The sequence below is a fragment of the Rutilus rutilus genome (genome assembly GCF_951802725.1).
Source record: "Rutilus rutilus genome assembly, chromosome: 8".
Classification (NCBI taxonomy): Eukaryota; Metazoa; Chordata; class Actinopteri; order Cypriniformes; family Leuciscidae; genus Rutilus; species Rutilus rutilus.
The window spans coordinates 31,510,613-31,528,370 of record NC_140222.1 but is presented as its reverse complement, the minus strand read 5'-3'; the positions used below and the strand labels follow the sequence as shown (position 1 = coordinate 31,528,370).

Sequence of the window (17,758 nt, the reverse complement as noted above, 5' to 3'; positions counted from 1 at the left end):
GCAATACAGAGCAGATAGTATATAGAGAGTAGAAGTTATAGGGCAAAATAGTCTTATGCTAACATATAGCAGCCAAACAACAACATACAGCAATAATATAACAGCCTTTCCTTAAACAAATAAATTAGTTATTTTTAATTAGTTAGTTATAATTTTTAATTGTTTTAGATGAGGATAGACATCACACTGCAAATTATTTGCAAATATGCACACTATCAACCTTACAGGCCATTTTTTATTATTTATTTGTTTGTTTAAGGTTCTGGGGGAAAGTGTGACTTAAAGCGAAGTGTGCATTTTGTAGCTTCTGTAGCATAGTTAGTTTAGCTTACCAAGCAATCATGTTCCAAGCACTGTCATCACATTCTTACCACTCCCACATGACCAACGATACTATCGCCTCAATGAGCCCAACATTGACGTTTGATGTGATTATGAAATTCAAAGAAAGTGTTTGTTAGGTGTACACCAATGAATCGCAAACCCAAGAAGAATTTTATTACAACATTAGCAGGATGTGACCCGGTTCACATGTTTGAAACCTTAGAACGAACAATGACTCTCCTACATTAACTGCTAGATATTTTACACGTCAACTTTTAGTCAGAAGACAGCTTCTCAACTGTTGCGCTGTGGGCGACCCGAGTTCGTCCTTATCATATTATTTTTATAGGGCTACATAATCTTCAAATGCCTTGCTGTCATAGAAACAAGAAAATTATCATAATGCGTTTCCAATTCAAGAATAAACATGAAAACAGACCTAATATTGTGATATATATGAGTCATGGATAACCGGCGGAAGATTCGTAGTGTTAATGGCATCCAGAGATTTGTGTGAACATGTCCAGGTATGAAAACATCCCACTCTATCTGCCTGGCGACCGTATATAGATGGGAAAAGTCTGTCAAAAACATGAAACACAGATCATTCTGAATAAATACTTCATGCCTCCTCACGATGCCTAAACTGCTTTTCTCGAAGATTCGGATCTACGAGTTCAAGGATCTTATTCGGAATAAGAAACAACCAATGACGTAAACAATTTTGCTCGTCTCTCCGCATCGCCTACATATAAGCTTCTTAAATCGACTGATATGCTTGATGGATATAAAAGTGCTTTTTTTTTTTTTCATCCCATAGAATGGATGTCCTGTTAAGCAGAAAAAAGCAGAAAAACAGTATCAGATGTGTTTTGGTTCAGAAAAAGACTGAAGTCTCTCATTATCAGTAAGTTTATTGTTAAATGCCTATGTGTATAGATCAATTAAATCTGAAATCATCAGTTTATGGGTACTTGATGCATAAGTAGTATATTTTTAGGTCAAACCATATATGAATGTATACTATAGGAGAAAGTGTTGTTGCCTTTATAGAAAATTTTAAATGGTTTTTCGGTGTGACAATTTTATTTATTTAATTTACAGAAATTTTGGTTAAAACAGTACAAATGTCCATGTAGTCTTCATAAAATAAGAAAAATGTGGGTAAATTAAAACAATATATATAGTAGCTATAGCATGTCGCACCACAGGTCATTTAAATAAAAAATAAAAATTGTCAAATGTATTTAAAAGTGTTTTATATCACTATGGATGGCATAAATGTTTTATTTTAGGCACTAAACTTCCTCATCTTTTTAAGACAGGACCGTTTGACACATGAGCCAAAGCTTGCTGATCTGCTAGAAAATAGAGGTTAGTTCAACCACTCTTCAACACACAGTTCTTTATTGATGTCAGAATCTTTGCCATCCATTGAACTTTTGCATTACACTAAAGGTTCTTTTTAGTGGAAAAAAGTTTTTTAGGCTGTGCTCACACTTCTTTTTGAAGAAGGAAGTCCAGACCAAAAAGAAAAAAAAGTCCTGAGCATAGTGTTCACACAGTCATTTTAAAACTGAACCTAAAGATACAAAAACAACAACAACAACGAATTTAAGGACGTCTATTTTGTGACAGAACTTACAGAATATCCAAAACAATGCCATGTTCCCGGCTAAATGCGTTTGATGTATGTGCGTACATATGATGGTATTTTTTACCAGCAGAGAACTTATAAAGCTGAAGAGCTTATAAATGTAAAGGAGTCAAAACATCACCAGGACTTCTGCTGCAAGGTGAAGCGGTTCTGACACCTGTACCGAACTGTGATGACACTCCCATTGAAAACAATTTAAAAAATATGCCAGCCACGTGACAAAACGCTTTGGTGTTCACACTTGGCAGGTTTGGTTCGATTAAAACTAACTATGGTGCGAATTCTCTGTTAGAGCGGTTCATTTGAATAAGTGTGAGCGCTGCCATCTGAACCCTAGTACGCACCAAACAAGCGGACTGAGACTGCTGAAAAGATTGGTCTCAGTCCTCTTTGAAATTAACTCTGGTGTACAGTTCGACTGAAATGTGAACAAAAAACGGACCATATAAACAAACCAAAAACAGGATGTGATGTCACAAGATGCGACCCTAAAAAGGACAATGCTCAAGCACAGGGCCGTCCTTAGGGCGGTGCAATGGCACCGGGCCCCGCGCTTGAGGGGGCCCCCCGAAGGCGAATGCGAACTGACCCCTGAAAATACTGTATGTAAATTGACCCCAAAATATACATCACAAAAACGTTTTTTTTTTTTTTATCTTTCGTTTAGGTGTTAGAAATGACAGTGTGAACGTTAAGCAAACCAGGACTAATGCCTCGTTTCCACTGAGCGGTGCGGTACGATACGGTTCGGGTCGGTAAACCATGAATCGGCTAGCGTTTCCACTGCCAACAGTACCCTTACTTGATAGGCGTGGTGTAGCCTATGCCGGAAAGAAGCGATCGACGTAGAAGAAGAAGAAAGCGACAAACAACAATGGATGACATACAGCAGATCTTGTTCTTGCTTCTCGGCATGTTTGTCACAAGAAGTCAAGCGCCGACATTAGGCGTTTCTCAATAGCAAGTACGCAAAGTTCAGACTTGCCAAGTCCAGCTCAGGAGAATGACTCCCGAGGACGCGAGTTCGGTAATTCTGCTGATGGAACAGCGTGTTCTTCAAAGCGTCAGTCAGCTCGCTCTGCTACTCCGGTTATCTCTGTATGTACATTTTAGGCAACAATAAAACGAAATATGTTATAAAATACCACACTGCCTCTTTACGTTTTCATTTAAAGAAATCTTAAACATTATAGCCACACAAATGTGGTTCAGGCAACGCGTATTGATTATATTCACTGCATGACGTTAACGTTAGCCTATTTATAACAAAACAAAAATATTTAACACAACCCTGCCTCTTTTTGTTTAAATTTTAAAAATACTAAACTAAACTATTAATATGGTTCAGGCAATATGTGCATTTGTAATCTGTAATAAACTGTAATAGAATAAAAAATTACAAAACTAAACCCTGTCTCTTTATGTTAAATTTCAGTTTAATCATAAAAGTATAAGTAAAAAGTACAAGAAGCTATACAATAAGAAATAAAGCAAACAATTCAGTCAAACATACAAAGCCAGCGCTCTAGTCTAACGTTACAACGGTAAAGTTAAATAGCCGAAATATAAAGTTATGAAATTTCACTTAGCCCTCAGTTTGGCCAGGGAACAAATTATAGATTCACAAGACCAAAGATCGCCGGTTAGGTCTACACAAGACGAATTATATCTCGTGTTTAACCACTACAGAGACGTCAGAGTCAGCGGCAAATGTCAGAACGACTAGCCGAGGAAAGGCTGTTGCAGGCGGGGTACATGAGCGCCGGGTGATTGCCTGGATCTCACAACCTGGATCAAATTTTCATAAATCTTTACAAATAAACCACAGATTTGAGCTTTAAATAACTACATTCTCGCCTGAAAAACTCTTAAAATTACATTTCGTGACACAGTAACAGTAGTATTATATTTAAACTGTATATTCAAAAATGGCGCTTCTTATGTTGTCATTCCCCTTGTAGCACACGCAAGTGACGATTCTCTGTCAACCAATCAACGTTCTGCAGTGAGTCTAGCTCCACCCTTTAGTACCGTACCACTGTGCTAGGTACCCCAACGGAAGGGTACCCAAAAAGTGGTACGGTACGGTTTGGCATTTAGGTACCATTCACAACTTTTGACAGTGGAAGCGGAAATAAATGCGTACCGTACCGTACCGTACCGCTCAGTGGAAACGAGCCATAAATGTATCATTTTCTTTTTTGATCTGGACCAAAAGAACCAAGAGAACCGAAATACAAATGTAAACACCCCAACAGAGCAATCGCACCAAAGTTTGTTTTATTTTAACTGAACCTGCCAAGTGTGAACAAACCCTTATATTATTCAAATGTTCTTTACTCTAAGAATAAATGGTTCTTTAAAGAACTGTTGACTGAAAGGTTCTTAAGGGAACCCAAAATGGTTCTTCTATGGCATCACAATGAAAACCCCATTTTGGAACCTTTATTTTTAAGAGTTTATGCATATATATAAAAATAAAATTATAATATATATATATATATATATATATATATATATATATATATATATATATATATATATTATAATTTTATTTTTTTACATTCTTCTCCGAACAGATTGCCTGGCTGCCTTTCGTTCATTTCTCCAGTCTGAGTTTAGTGTGGAGAACATTGAATTTTGGCTTGCCTGCAGGGAATATAAGCGAATGACTTCATCTGGCAGACTCTCTAACAAGGCAGCAGATATTTACAAAGAGTTTCTCCATCCCATGGCTCAAAAAGAGGTCAGTATTTGCACTTATTAAAACATTAAAAAGAGTAGGGCCTTTCCAAACAGTTCAATGCATTACGACTGAAATGCCATTGCATCATAGTAAAGTTTATTAATAGGTGCAATGGTAGTTGAATATTTGGGATGGTAACTAAAAAGTTGTAGGTTCAAACTAGGGCTGGGCGATATGGCCTAAAAATAAAATCTCCGATTTTATTTTTTTTAATTCGATTTACGATTTTTTTCCGATTTCCCCCCTTACTTATTAAGGAAAGCAATAAACACATGTACTATTAATAAACTGTACATTGTTAATTTGTTAACCATTGTTAATGTTAATTTCAACATTTAGGCTAGGCTACTAATAGCCTACATTAGGCTATTGAAGTGTTTTTTCTTTTATTTTATTTGTTAACATAAAAAAACACTTCAATAGCCTAATGTAGGCTATTAGTAGCCTAGCCTAAATGTTGAAATTAACATTAACAATGGTTAACAAATTAACAATGTACAGTTTATTAATAGTACATGTTAACTAATGTAGTTAACTAGAATTTAATAAATGGAACATTATTGTAAAGTGTTACCGATTTGTTATACACCGATTCAGACGTCTCGTGAGTTCAGTGTAAAGGCCTCATTATGCTTCTGCGTCAACTCCACGGCGTAGCTACGTCGTCACTCCTACGGCGTCGTGGCTGTTTTATGGTTCTGCGTCGGGTTGCATTGCATCGCGGTGCATTTCACCGCCAGAACGCTAGGTGGGGTGTGGTTCGCGAATCTCTTTTCTAGTTTGTTTTGGTTCCGTGCGCTGATTCCGCGCGAGCGAAAGAGAGAGAGAGAGAGAGTGTTGTTGCCCGTCTATGGTTGTTGCAGCTGGAGCTAATCGACGTTGAACAACAAATGTAAATAAACTTTTTTTCAAAACAACCATTGATCTATTAATGTGCAATGAGTAAAAAAGCACGCCAAGAACAAAGGGCAAAGGTTTAAGTATACAATAATAAAAAAAATAAGAGTAATAGGTACAAGAAACACACAATATAAAACTGAAACACAATATAAGTTAACCGTAATATAAAACCGTAATATAAAACATTATCTAAGAAAATTAACTATTTACAAAAGTGCACTGAATCACGAGGATGCAAATGTTCAGTCTTGCTCTCTGCTCTCATACACCAATCACAGCCCTTGCGGTCTGCGTCGCCTCGACGCGTAGTTACAATTTTTTGGAGGTGCACGTCGAGCTACGGCGGAGGGGTTGGAGAGGGGTTCGCGGCGACGCAGAGGGGTCTGCGGGGGTACGCCGTCGATTCGACGCAGAAGCATAAAACAGGCTAGACAGATCAGTTGTTTTAACCATTCATTCAAGTGAATCGGTTCAAATGAGTCATTAGTTCGCGAATCGGACATGACGGTTGCCAACCGCCAAGTTGTGTGATTATCCCGGCAGTTTATTTTTTAGCAATTTTTTGTAATTCAGGAGGAAAAAAATCTCCGAACGCTTCACGTGAAACTTCGGTCTTCCGCCCTTTTTCTATCGTGTCAATTGATTTTGATTAATATGCGCGAGGGAGAGAGAGCAAGACAGCGCTCGTGTTGTTTGAAGACGTGAGAGTGCGCGCGCGCGACCGGGGCTCTCTCTCGTGCTTATATATCAGCGCACATAAGGTACACACTGTGAAGTAATTTGCAAACGTTTTTTTTAGAGAAATTAAAACAGGTCGCACCACAACCATTATTTGCACTCGCACAAATGCTCCCAAATATATTTTTAGGTCGCACAGATTAAATTTCAGGAGCATATGCGACCAAAATGATCATTACACAAAAACTCGATTTACTTATTTTTTAAATCGCCCACAACAAAAAATTCGAATTAATTAATTCAATCGATTTTTCGCCCAGGCCTAGTTCAAACCCAAGAGAGCAAGGCACCAAATTTCTTCTAAAATACAATATATGTTGCAAATTAACTGACACAAATTTTAAAATGCATTAATAATGGGTCAACAGAAAAACAAACCTGAATTTTTGCATCTGGTATATTTGCTTAACAAACACCATTTAAATTAGTTATAGGAATATACTTCAATTTATCTTTCATAGATCTGAATGTTACATTTTCACAGGTCAACATCGACCATCACACTCGTGAGAAGATCAAGAGATCTTTGGTGAAGCCCGACCTCACTTGTTTTGATGAAGCTGAGATGCATATATACAGACTGATGGAGAAAGACTCTTGCCCAAGGTTCCTCAAATCTGAGGCCTATCAGAACCTGAGGAATACAGCCAGGAAACCAATGTAGACCAACTGTACCGATGACAGCTAATTCACTGGAAAAAGGTTTCTTAATGAGCAGCCGCACAGAAAGAGGACATATGCACGTGGTTTAGAGGAAATGACTGAGGAGAACAGAAAGTGTATGTGGCGTGCAGATGCTCAACTTCATTGGTTTTGAGTGATAAGATGAATGAGAAAAAAATAAAATGTCACTGTTACAGGAAATGATCTAGAATGAATGTACATTTCCACTGTTATTTGAGAGATGGACTGTTCTGTTATGTGTAATGGGTCCCTTTAAAAGTTTATCTTGAAAGAAGATTTCTGTAAGACCATATCAGACAAAATGTGCTGATAAATTGTATTGTGACATCTCAAGATTTTGTGTCTCCTTTTCAAAATATTTCAAACAGCATTTTGCACATTATTTTATAGTAATTATACAACTTTTATGACCTCATAATATTTGAGAGACCACATGGGACCAGTTACAGCATAAACATTCACTTTACCGTATTCATATAAACTGTACGATCTTTTAGGTTATGATTCAGCCCTGTTACTGTCATATTTCTACTGTTTTAGTGGTAATTATAATCAAAACAGGTAAGAAACAACCTAAAGTGATATGGATTTTTCAAGTTCTATAGTAAATTGTAGATCAACTATTCAGTGCACACAATTGGTAGCAAACAGTTTTCATATTACATGAGATATAATGTTTTGATCCAACCTACAATTAAACTTTTTGATATATTTTTTCCAGGCATTCAATATCTTCATCTGTCCAAAGTATGTCAAGTGAATGTCAAGCCATCTTTACGGTTAGAACACACAAGCATACAGTAAATAGCAGATTAGCTATATTTAGACAGTCTGTGGACACTGACTAATTATGAGCAGAAAACTGAGGTTTCCCATAGTCTGTGAAGAATTGTGTTTTGGTCAAATGTCCGACCCGAGCGAATTGATGCAGAGACAAGCCTTAAGTGAGAGACACCGCCATAAAGTACAACAATAATCCGGGTCACCGCCTGACCCCACTGTGACAAAAACTTTCATCCTGAGGTTCAAGACTTTAAAAGGCAATTCTGAGCTGCTAAGCATAACTATGTTTGACTAACCTCGAATTTCACCAAAACAGTGAATGTCAATGGTCGTGTGACGCATGATATATCACACTCAGTGTATGTCCTTTCTTGGGGAAAGCAATTCTATTACAAAGACAGCACTGTTTTAAGAAATAACTGTCCTCGTCATATTGAAAGAAATTCCATGTTTATTGGATTAAGGCGCTTTTTAATTTAAAAGTATAACTGAATGCACTGAATGCATTTGATTTTATGAAGGGTTTTTCATGGAAATGTTTTAATTCGGACATTAAAATATGACGATATAGCCTAAAAGCAGAACCAGAAGAACTCTTTCAAAGCTCAGGAGACTAATGGAGTTCTGTTATATTTATCAACTTTGTCTCAGCTGTTTCTCTTAAAATAGCTGAGGAGAAATGAAAATAGAAATCCGACAACTGTTGATGTATAGGTCAAAACATAATATATATCTATATACACTCACCTAAAGGATTATTAGGAACACCATACTAATACTGTGTTTGACCCCCTTTCGCCTTCAGAACTGCCTTAATTCTACGTGGCATTGATTCAACAAGGTGCTGAAAGCATTCTTTAGAAACTTTGGCCCATATTGATAGGATAGCATCTTGCAGTTGATGGAGATTTGTGGGATGCACATCCAGGGCACGAAGCTCCCGTTCCACCACATCCCAAAGATGCTCTATTGGGTTGAGATCTGGTGACTGTGGGGGCCATTTTAGTACAGTGAACTCATTGTCATGTTCAAGAAACCAATTTGAAATGATTCGAGCTTTGTGGCATGGTGAATTTTCCTGCTGGAAGTAGCCATCAGAGGATGGGTACATGGTGGTCATAAAGGGATGGACATGGTCAGAAACAATGCTCAGGCATTTAAACGATGCCCAATTGGCACTAAGGGGCCTAAAGTGTGCCAAGAAAACATCCCCCACACCATTACACCACCACCACCAGCCTGCACAGTGGTAACAAGGCATGATGGATCCATGTTCTCATTCTGTTTACGCCAAATTCTGACTCTACCATCTGAATGTCTCAACAGAAATCGAGACTCATCAGACCAGGCAACATTTATCCAGTCTTCAACTGTCCAATTTTGGTGAGCTCGTGCAAATTGTAGCCTCTTTTTCCTATTTGTAGTGGAGATGAGTGGTACCCGGTGGGGTCTTCTGCCGTTGTAGCCCATCCGCCTCAAGTTTGTGCGTGTTGTGGCTTCACAAATGCTTTGCTGCATACCTCGTTTGTAACGAGTGGTTATTTCAGTCAAAGTTGCTCTTCTATCAGCTTGAATCAGTCGGCCCATTCTCCTCTGACCTCTAGCATCAACAAGGCATTTTCGCCCACAGGACTGCCGTATACTGGATGTTTTTCCCTTTTCACACCATTCTTTGTAAACCCTAGAAATGGTTGTGTGTGAAAATCCCAGTAACTGAGCAGATTGTGAAATACTCAGACCGGCCCGTCTGGCACCAACAACCATGCCACGCTCAAAATTGCTTAAATCACCTTTCTTTCCCATTCTGACATTCAGTTTGGAGTTCAGGAGATTGTCTTGACCAGGACCACACCCCTAAATGCATTGAAGCAACTGCCATGTGATTGGTTGATTAGATAATTGCATTAATGAGAAATTGAACAGGTGTTCCTAATGATCCTTTAGGTGAGTGTATATAGTTGATATATATGTAAAGTGAGTTGAAATTTGAGAAGCAACAGCTTAAAAAGCTCAATTTGTTTTCAATTTAATCTCACTGCCGTTTAAGAGAAACAATTAAGGTATTGAAAATGTCTTTATTTACTTCTAAACATTCACAGTACCTTACACATTCATATAATATAAAATATAAATCACAAAGGTAACAGGGTTGACATTTTAAGATTGTTTTCTACTGACAAACATGACAAAATGTAAAATAAAGTGATAAACAAGCAGGAGATATTGCTTGCTTGTACTTAAAAAGTAAGTTCACTTCTTGAAAAAATGATGACAATTTCTTTCTTTTTTTATGTATGAAAAAGATAATAGTACTAAAAGAGGCAAAAATGACACTATACAGTTATTTCTTTAGTTGAGAGAGTATAAGTAATTGATTTTTCTGGACACTATTTGCTACTGCTTATACTATGTACAACTAATTCAATCATACATTATTTCCCCCATACATTAATTTCTCATCTCAACGCAACACAAATGTTGTCATTCAGAAATGACACTGATGTGAAATCATGTGGTAACACACACATAAGGAAATTATCTTACACAGGCGACAGTTAAATGAAAGCTCCCCTCTTGAAATGATCCAGCGGATGCACGAATTATTGACAGACCGTTTCACCAATATGTGTCTGTTATTTTTAGTTATTATTAGTCAGTTTCAGCCTGAGAATGACACCCAGACCAATCTCTCACTTAATCTGACCAACATCTGCCGCCAAAACAGTCGCCATGGCAACTAAAAGGAAATGAGTAATGTTCTCAGGCGCTGATATTGCCAGAGGCACAAAATTGCTCAATTGCACAATGGAGAAACTGACAGTGTTACAGTATGTGAGGAGCAGTGAGATCGATTGCGCTGGTCAGGTGACTTTGAGGATGTCTACACACGCTGTCATTAACACATGGAATCTAATGTGAGCACTTCACTGCCTAGATCCATTTTTTAATAAACTTATGGAGAAAAAAAACTTAGCAAAGTCACTGGATTAATGCACATAAAAAACATAGAAATGGTCCATTGAAAGGGTTCATGATTTCTGGGTGACCATGATAAAGGAAATCTTTTAAAAATCCAGTTTTTTAGAATGTACTTTTTTTGTATTCAAGTTTGTTTCATATGGTTTTCGAAAAAATGTATACCTTTTTCACGAAAAGTTTCAATTTAATGACTAAAAATGTCATGTGATGTAACCATCAAGCATAGAGTTTCCATACACTTTGAATACATGTAAGTGTACCACAACACAATCATTATTTCCCAAAAAGTTTTTATACCTATTTTTATCTAGTTATTTTTATTTTTTAATATCATCAATATTAATTAATACATTTCATGACGTATTTTTCTGGAGTGGCACCACAAGACATTTTACAACCTAATCAAATTTTTTCTTGTCAAAAATAAAATAAAATAATCTGAAAATTTCAGAGATATACTGACTTTACACAGTCATGACAAGAGTCTATCATAAAATATGCTTTTTACCAGCATTTTGGTTGCACCAAATGACTTTGATGTGTTGCAAATTTTGTCAAAATATATATATATATATATATATATATATATATATATATATATATATATATATATTGATAGGAACAAAATTTGATAAGACTGTTCATAAGACTTTTTTTTATTTTATAAATATCATTATGGTTTTTTTTTTGGTAGAGTTGCACCACATGATACATGCAACCTGAACTAATCTTGTCTTGTCATAAAAACACTTTTTTGTCTGCTGGGGTTTATAATATTATATAATTTTTTCCAGCAGGTTCCTGCATGTTGGTGACTTTTTATTAATAAATAACATAACTTTTTTTTTGTATGTTTTTTTTTTTGTAAAAATTGTATAGGGTCCCTAACGACCCAAGGTGTGTAACAGTTTAAGTATATTTTTCTGCACAACAATAATTGAATCTTTGATAAATAAGTGCAATTCAACTTTATTCCTTAAGGTGACAATGTCCGATACACAATGATGTGTACGAAATGACGTTTCACTCATAGTTACCGCAGGCAGAAAACAAAAGAATAGGAAGTATCATCAGCAAACCTTAAAATGGCTCAGCGATTTACTGCAGAGCAAGTACTGAACGCAATCATATATTAGTGTCACGGTCACTTGATGGTGGATCTGGTGATGAAGCTGTCACCAATCAAAACATTGATTTTGAAGATGTTGAAAATGATAGTTTTGAAAATATGTTTTAGATCACAAATATGAGCCAGATGCTGAATGTACTAGGAAATGATCTCTGACGAGGACAGTGATGATGGTATAAAACTGAACCCTTCCAAGCTCCAAAATATGCTTTATTTTTATTCTTCTGTAACTGTTACTCTTATATCAGGAGAATTTTATATCATTGCGACAGGTAGAGATCCATCCGTGTTAGATATAGATCCTGGTCGCTAAAGACCTGAATATGTAATAATGATTGGCGAAACATTCATGCATTTAACTTTAGTTGGTTTAGCAAATAACTCTTTTCTTTTCAACAAATGTTTCTGCCATATGCTTCCTTGGAGTTTTTAAAAGATCTATCATAGGTTCTTCAGATCAGCATGTTTGTTTCTGGGTTCTTTAAATCACCAGAACATAGATGGCTTTCCAAAGAACTAGAGAACCAAAGATCTTGCAGAACTTCAGCATCAGTTCTCCAGGCTTTAAAACTCTTGTCTTTTAGTGCAGGTGAAGCTAGTTACTCATTATCTATGTTTGCAGAAGGATCCCTCCTTATATGCTAATAAAAAGCAAAACAAAGACAGACGAAGCAGCCTAACCATCTCATTTGACTCTTATTTTCATTCGTGCGCCATTAAAATTTGGCCCTGTTACGTCCATAGATTACTGAAAAAGCCAAAACATGCAAAGTTGTAATTTGCTTATCAGCTATTTCAGCAGGTATATGCATATTTACATGTCTAAAAATATGAAGAAGCGGGCTATGCTTTTCGCACACGAGCAACTGACTGGGAGGAGGGGAAGGGTTTGATGGGGCTTCCTCTTTGCTGTGGTTCGCCGAGTCCCTGTTGGTGAAACGAGCCCTTAGCAACCGTCGCAGGGCATAAAAAGCAGAGCCGGATACGCAGAAGGGAAACCTGTAGAGCACCAAGTGCAGCATGATCACTAGCAGGACCGTGCGGCTGTGGATTTCTGGGCAATAAGCCCTCGCTCTACCATGCCTGGCCTAATCCCACAACCTCTCCCAACGCACGTCAACATGGACAGAGACGACTTCAGGAGAAACAAGACCTTGTAAGTGTGATCTTCAGGCATTTTTACTCAACTATCAGCACAAGGGAATCTATTATGAGTCCCAGGATGCTTTAGCGTAGGTTTTGGATGTGTGAATCATGAAATGCCGACAACAAAGCTGACTTTCTCTCCATAGAGGAAAGAACCTCATGTGCCGACTAAAGTGTATGTTCACCAGTTCATCTGCTCCGGAGAGGTAAGGAAAAAGTGACACACATATAAGGACACCAGGTCCAAAATAGTTCAAACAAGAGTTATTGCTCCTAATCCAGTTATGGTCAACTAATCAAACCCGTCTGATCTCAGCAGGCTAAGTTTAGAAGACACCCAACAATGGTCCCAGTCTCTGGAACGGCTTCTCGGTTCCAAATGTAAGTCTTTTCTTTTTCTTTTTTTTTTCTTTTTTCCAAAGCACTGATATCTATTTTTGGCATTGGCTTGCTGAGGCGAGAGTAAACTAAAACACTAGTAAATTAAAGAGGTGCTGGTTTCGTGTTTTGACGCGCACCCGCATTTGCTTCCCTCCAGATGGCATGGCCACATTCCGCACCTTTCTGAAGTCAGAGTTCAGCGATGAAAACATCGAATTCTGGTTGACCTGTGAGGACTACAAGAAAATAACTTCGTCCCATAAGATGAGCTCGAAGGCGAGGAAAATCTTTGAGCAATTCGTCGAAGCAGAATCTCCGAAAGAGGTAAAGGAGGAACCATACAACACCCTGTCTCTATACGCTTGTAAATCTCTATATAACCAATGAGGATGTCTACACTAGAAGTGCCTGTAATGTCACGATATGCTTTCAGTTGAATTATAGTTTTCCATGTGCTGCAGAGCTGCTCTACACCTTTATTTTCTCCTTCTGTTTGAAAAAAGAATTATTTTTATATATTATATTTATATTTAAATATAATTAAATAACACTAAATCATCTCTATCGTACCATATGTACACAGTAGCAATCTAATATATCATATTTTAAAATAATAATTAAAAGTAATTTGTATTCATATTTATTTGTATATACAAGTAACAATACAATAAAAATCTCCCTCTCATATATATATAATTATTATAAATAATTCATTATATTATTTATTGTAATAATAATTTACTTCATTTAATAATTATAATAAATAGTATAATAAATACAATTACTATAATATTATTATTATAAATATTATAATAAAATAAAAAATATTTAGTATAATTATTAGAATATTATTATTACAAATATTATAAATTATTCATTATACTCATTTACTATTAATTTATTATAATATTTTAATAATAATATTCTATTAAAATATTAAACTTACTAATTAACATATAATATAATGGATAAAAAATATGTATGTTTATAAATGATTATTTTTTATTTATTATATTACTATAATTATTCAAAAAATATATATATATATTATATTATATTATAAAAAAATAAGTTAACAATTATAAGTTAATTTGTAGGCCCCCAGCCATAGCAGATGTAAAATAAATATAAGGAACAGCACTTGAATGTGAAATTAATAAGATATAACACTTACCTACACATTTGCCCCTACACATACTAATACTGTTTTACAATAATACTGTTTTATACTAATCGTGGTACATTGTTGTGATGCGATGTATTTTAAATCATTTTATTTCTCGCAATTCTCCAGGCTCTCCGCAATTCAATTACGACTTAATTTTGCATATTTCCAATGTAATTTCTGATTATTTAGACAGTACATCTCATAATCGGTTGCTTCCAGTGTAGGGATAGTGTAAATGCCTCTCATTTGCATCACAGATAAACATCGACTATCACACACGGGAGGAAATCAAGAGAAATGTGAGGAGTCCGACGGCAGAGTGTTTCGACGAGGCTCAGAAGATCGTTTTCGGCCTGATGGAACGTGACTCTTACCCCAGATTTCTACGATCTGAGATGTACAAGACCCTCCTCGAGTCCCTTGCTGCGGATGATGCTCGAGGATGACTGTGTGGATATATCACACCAATGCTAAAACTGGAACGGTCTGGTTTGTGTGCAGGACCAGAACCCCAAAGCTCGCGCCCCCCGCCGTGTGGAACTTCTGAAACTAGCAGGAGACAAAAAGGAGCAATGGTTGGGAACATGCTGGTGATATCAAGGCAAAATGACAAGAAACACAAGTCCGACGTGTTGCTGAAATGCCAGGAGTGCTTCTCAACTGAGGGTGCTTCCTGTGTAGATAAGGACGCAGCTCCTTCAAGCCCTTCCGGTGGTTTCCGAAGCTACAGTGTGGGGACAACACTATCGTCTTTTCCTGGCACTTCCAGAAGATCTTTATAAACTGCTTTGCCATGTCCTACAATGACTTTAGTAACAAAAAACTACCTCAGCCTATTGGTTGAGGTGGTTTGGACACTTTTTTGAGAGGATCTTGACATAGGACTATCCTATTTCAACATCAGTGCCTTATTGCCACACAGATGTATAACATTAAAAGAAAGAAATGACCTACTAGAGAGGTCAAGATGAAAAAAACTTAAAAAACAAGTACAGTTGTAGCATGTGTGCCACACACAAAAACCGTAGGCATTACTTGTAATGTTATAACGTTTAATTTAAATGAAGATATACTACTATTTATTAGCCACAGCCACTGGTTGGATGTTGACTTTTGTCATTTTTGAGGACGATAAAATAAAGATTGGACACTGTTGAACTTTTCCCTCCATTTTCTTTTGTGTCTTTGGTTTGCTTCATAGTGATATCTTCATATTGTTGTTCACCCAGTTTCCTTTGCTTTTCTTTTGCGAATTACTGAAAACAATTTTTCTTACTCAGTATTTTGTCTTGTTTCCACTTAAATATCTTACGTTTTAGTTAGAGCATAAAAAATAAGTAATATATATATATAATATATATAAATACTTTTATATATACACTTACCAAGGATAAATAAAATGTTATATATATATATATATATTTATATATATTTTTATTTATTTATTTATATTTATATTTATATATATATATATATATATATATATATATATATATATATATATATATATATATAACATTTTATTTATCCTTGGTAAGTGTATATATAAAAGTATTTATATTTATGGCCGACACAATAAGCTTATAATTGACTTTCATATTCTAACCGATAACTGGCCGATATATAAATATATATTTCTCTAAATGCAATTAACACACATTAAAGGGTTAAATCTTCCGAAAAACTTCCACTATGCCTAAGTTATTGCTATCTAAATCTAAAAACTATACAGAAACAATACCACCTGATACGATTAATAAAAAATAACCAATATGATGTCAGTCTATTGGGTGAAATGTCTTATTACCCAATGTTTTAAGGACGTTTAGATGTCCTCACAGGAAAACAAGACAGTACATCCATTACAGATGTTGCATCAAACACCAAAAAGCACCGCTAAATGTGAACTTTACAGCTCCTGTCAACTCGTTTAATTAAAACATCATAGGAATGATTATTTTCGAACCCTTTTGCCGAGAGATCCCATGACTATTTAGTGAAACAATTACCTTTGAAACAGGAACAGATGAGTTTCAGTTCCCACAGAACAGGGAATTAAGAAAGAAAGACTTCATAAGTGCCAGAGAAGTGTGCATTGCACCAGATACTGAAAAGTCATGAGATCTTGCAACTCGTACATTTCTGCTATTGCATGCCTAATGTTGCTAACGTAGTTTGTGACGCAAGCCTTCCTCTGTGAGACTTGCCATTTAGTAGACACTTCACACTAATTGCAGGGACTGTCCCGCTGGAAAAAACTTAAATGTGTTGGTCAAGGGCAAAGCAGAACTGTGACCGGAAAACTGTCTCCTTTTAGGGACAGAAGTCTTCACCCATTCGTTTCATGGTTTCTCGCACAGAACACTAATGCCCAATTTAGTTTGTTATTAATTTTAAACATGAGCTTTAAATATAGAGCCGTTCAGTCATGACGTCAATTTACAGTCAATCTGGAACGCTAATTTGCCATATCCAAGAAGCAAGCAAAGCTCATCGATGCATCAATTGCTTCATTTCAGATACTGCCTCTAGCATTAGCAACACGCAAACACCTCTAACAACTCTACTGACGTCAAAAGTGTGTTGAGTCTTCTATGTTGTTTCCTATATAGACTGTTCCCCATCAATCACAGGATTTAGGACACTTAGCATGCTACCTTAAAAGGCACTTTGCTTTTGGAACAGAGCTAATAGCTAGCATAAAACTGCTTCTCAAAGATGACAAAAAGTGTGTTGCAAGGGGTCAAAACAACTACAAACATGGTCAGAAGACTTTCAGAGATTGCGTTTTAGTTAGCAAGTTGGACGTGCTAGGACGTGGTTGATTTGTTACTTTGATTTATTAATTAATACATGAATAGTGGCTTGTTAGCCTGTTAGCATCTTGTGTTTACAAAGAACACAGTGGTTTTGTGTCTAATTTATGTTGTAGAACATTATATGAAAGTCTGTTCAAGTAATACTAAATCACAGACACGACTAAAAAAAAATCTTAGTTCTGTTTTAGGACAAACTGAACAGCTGTACTTTTACTCCCTGAATTGTCCTTGCACACATAGGCCCACACACACACAAAATGTTCACCAAGCAAGCTGCCTCTTTTATCTCAAAAACATGCCCCCT

The 17,758-nt window shown here is 36.3% G+C and overlaps 3 protein-coding genes across 4 annotated transcripts in view; all 3 read left to right on the top strand.

Moving 5' to 3' along the window:
* Window positions 1-17,758, top strand: part of LOC311296162 (coagulation factor XIII B chain-like) — a 409,206-nt gene that overhangs the window by 123,728 nt on the left and 267,720 nt on the right. The window lies entirely within an intron of this gene.
* LOC311296165 (regulator of G-protein signaling 21) lies at window positions 659-7,771 on the top strand. Its single transcript, XM_084417850.1, has 5 exons — window positions 659-1,038; window positions 1,145-1,231; window positions 1,646-1,698; window positions 4,561-4,727; window positions 6,850-7,771. The coding sequence occupies exons 1-5, from the start codon at window positions 962-964 to the stop codon at window positions 7,027-7,029; spliced, it is 564 nt and encodes a 187-aa protein (XP_084273976.1). The 5' UTR covers window positions 659-961; the 3' UTR covers window positions 7,030-7,771.
* rgs13b (regulator of G protein signaling 13b) lies at window positions 12,781-15,793 on the top strand. 2 transcript variants are annotated; one of them, XM_084416277.1, is made up of 5 exons: window positions 12,781-13,096; window positions 13,233-13,292; window positions 13,403-13,467; window positions 13,625-13,791; window positions 14,893-15,793. In XM_084416277.1, exons 1-5 carry the CDS (start codon window positions 13,020-13,022, stop codon window positions 15,079-15,081), a joined length of 558 nt encoding a protein of 185 aa, XP_084272403.1. In that variant the 5' UTR covers window positions 12,781-13,019; the 3' UTR covers window positions 15,082-15,793. The 2 variants fall into 2 exon arrangements, with proteins under 2 accessions (XP_084272403.1, XP_084272402.1); XM_084416276.1 differs by having other exon boundaries at window positions 12,908-13,096; window positions 13,406-13,467.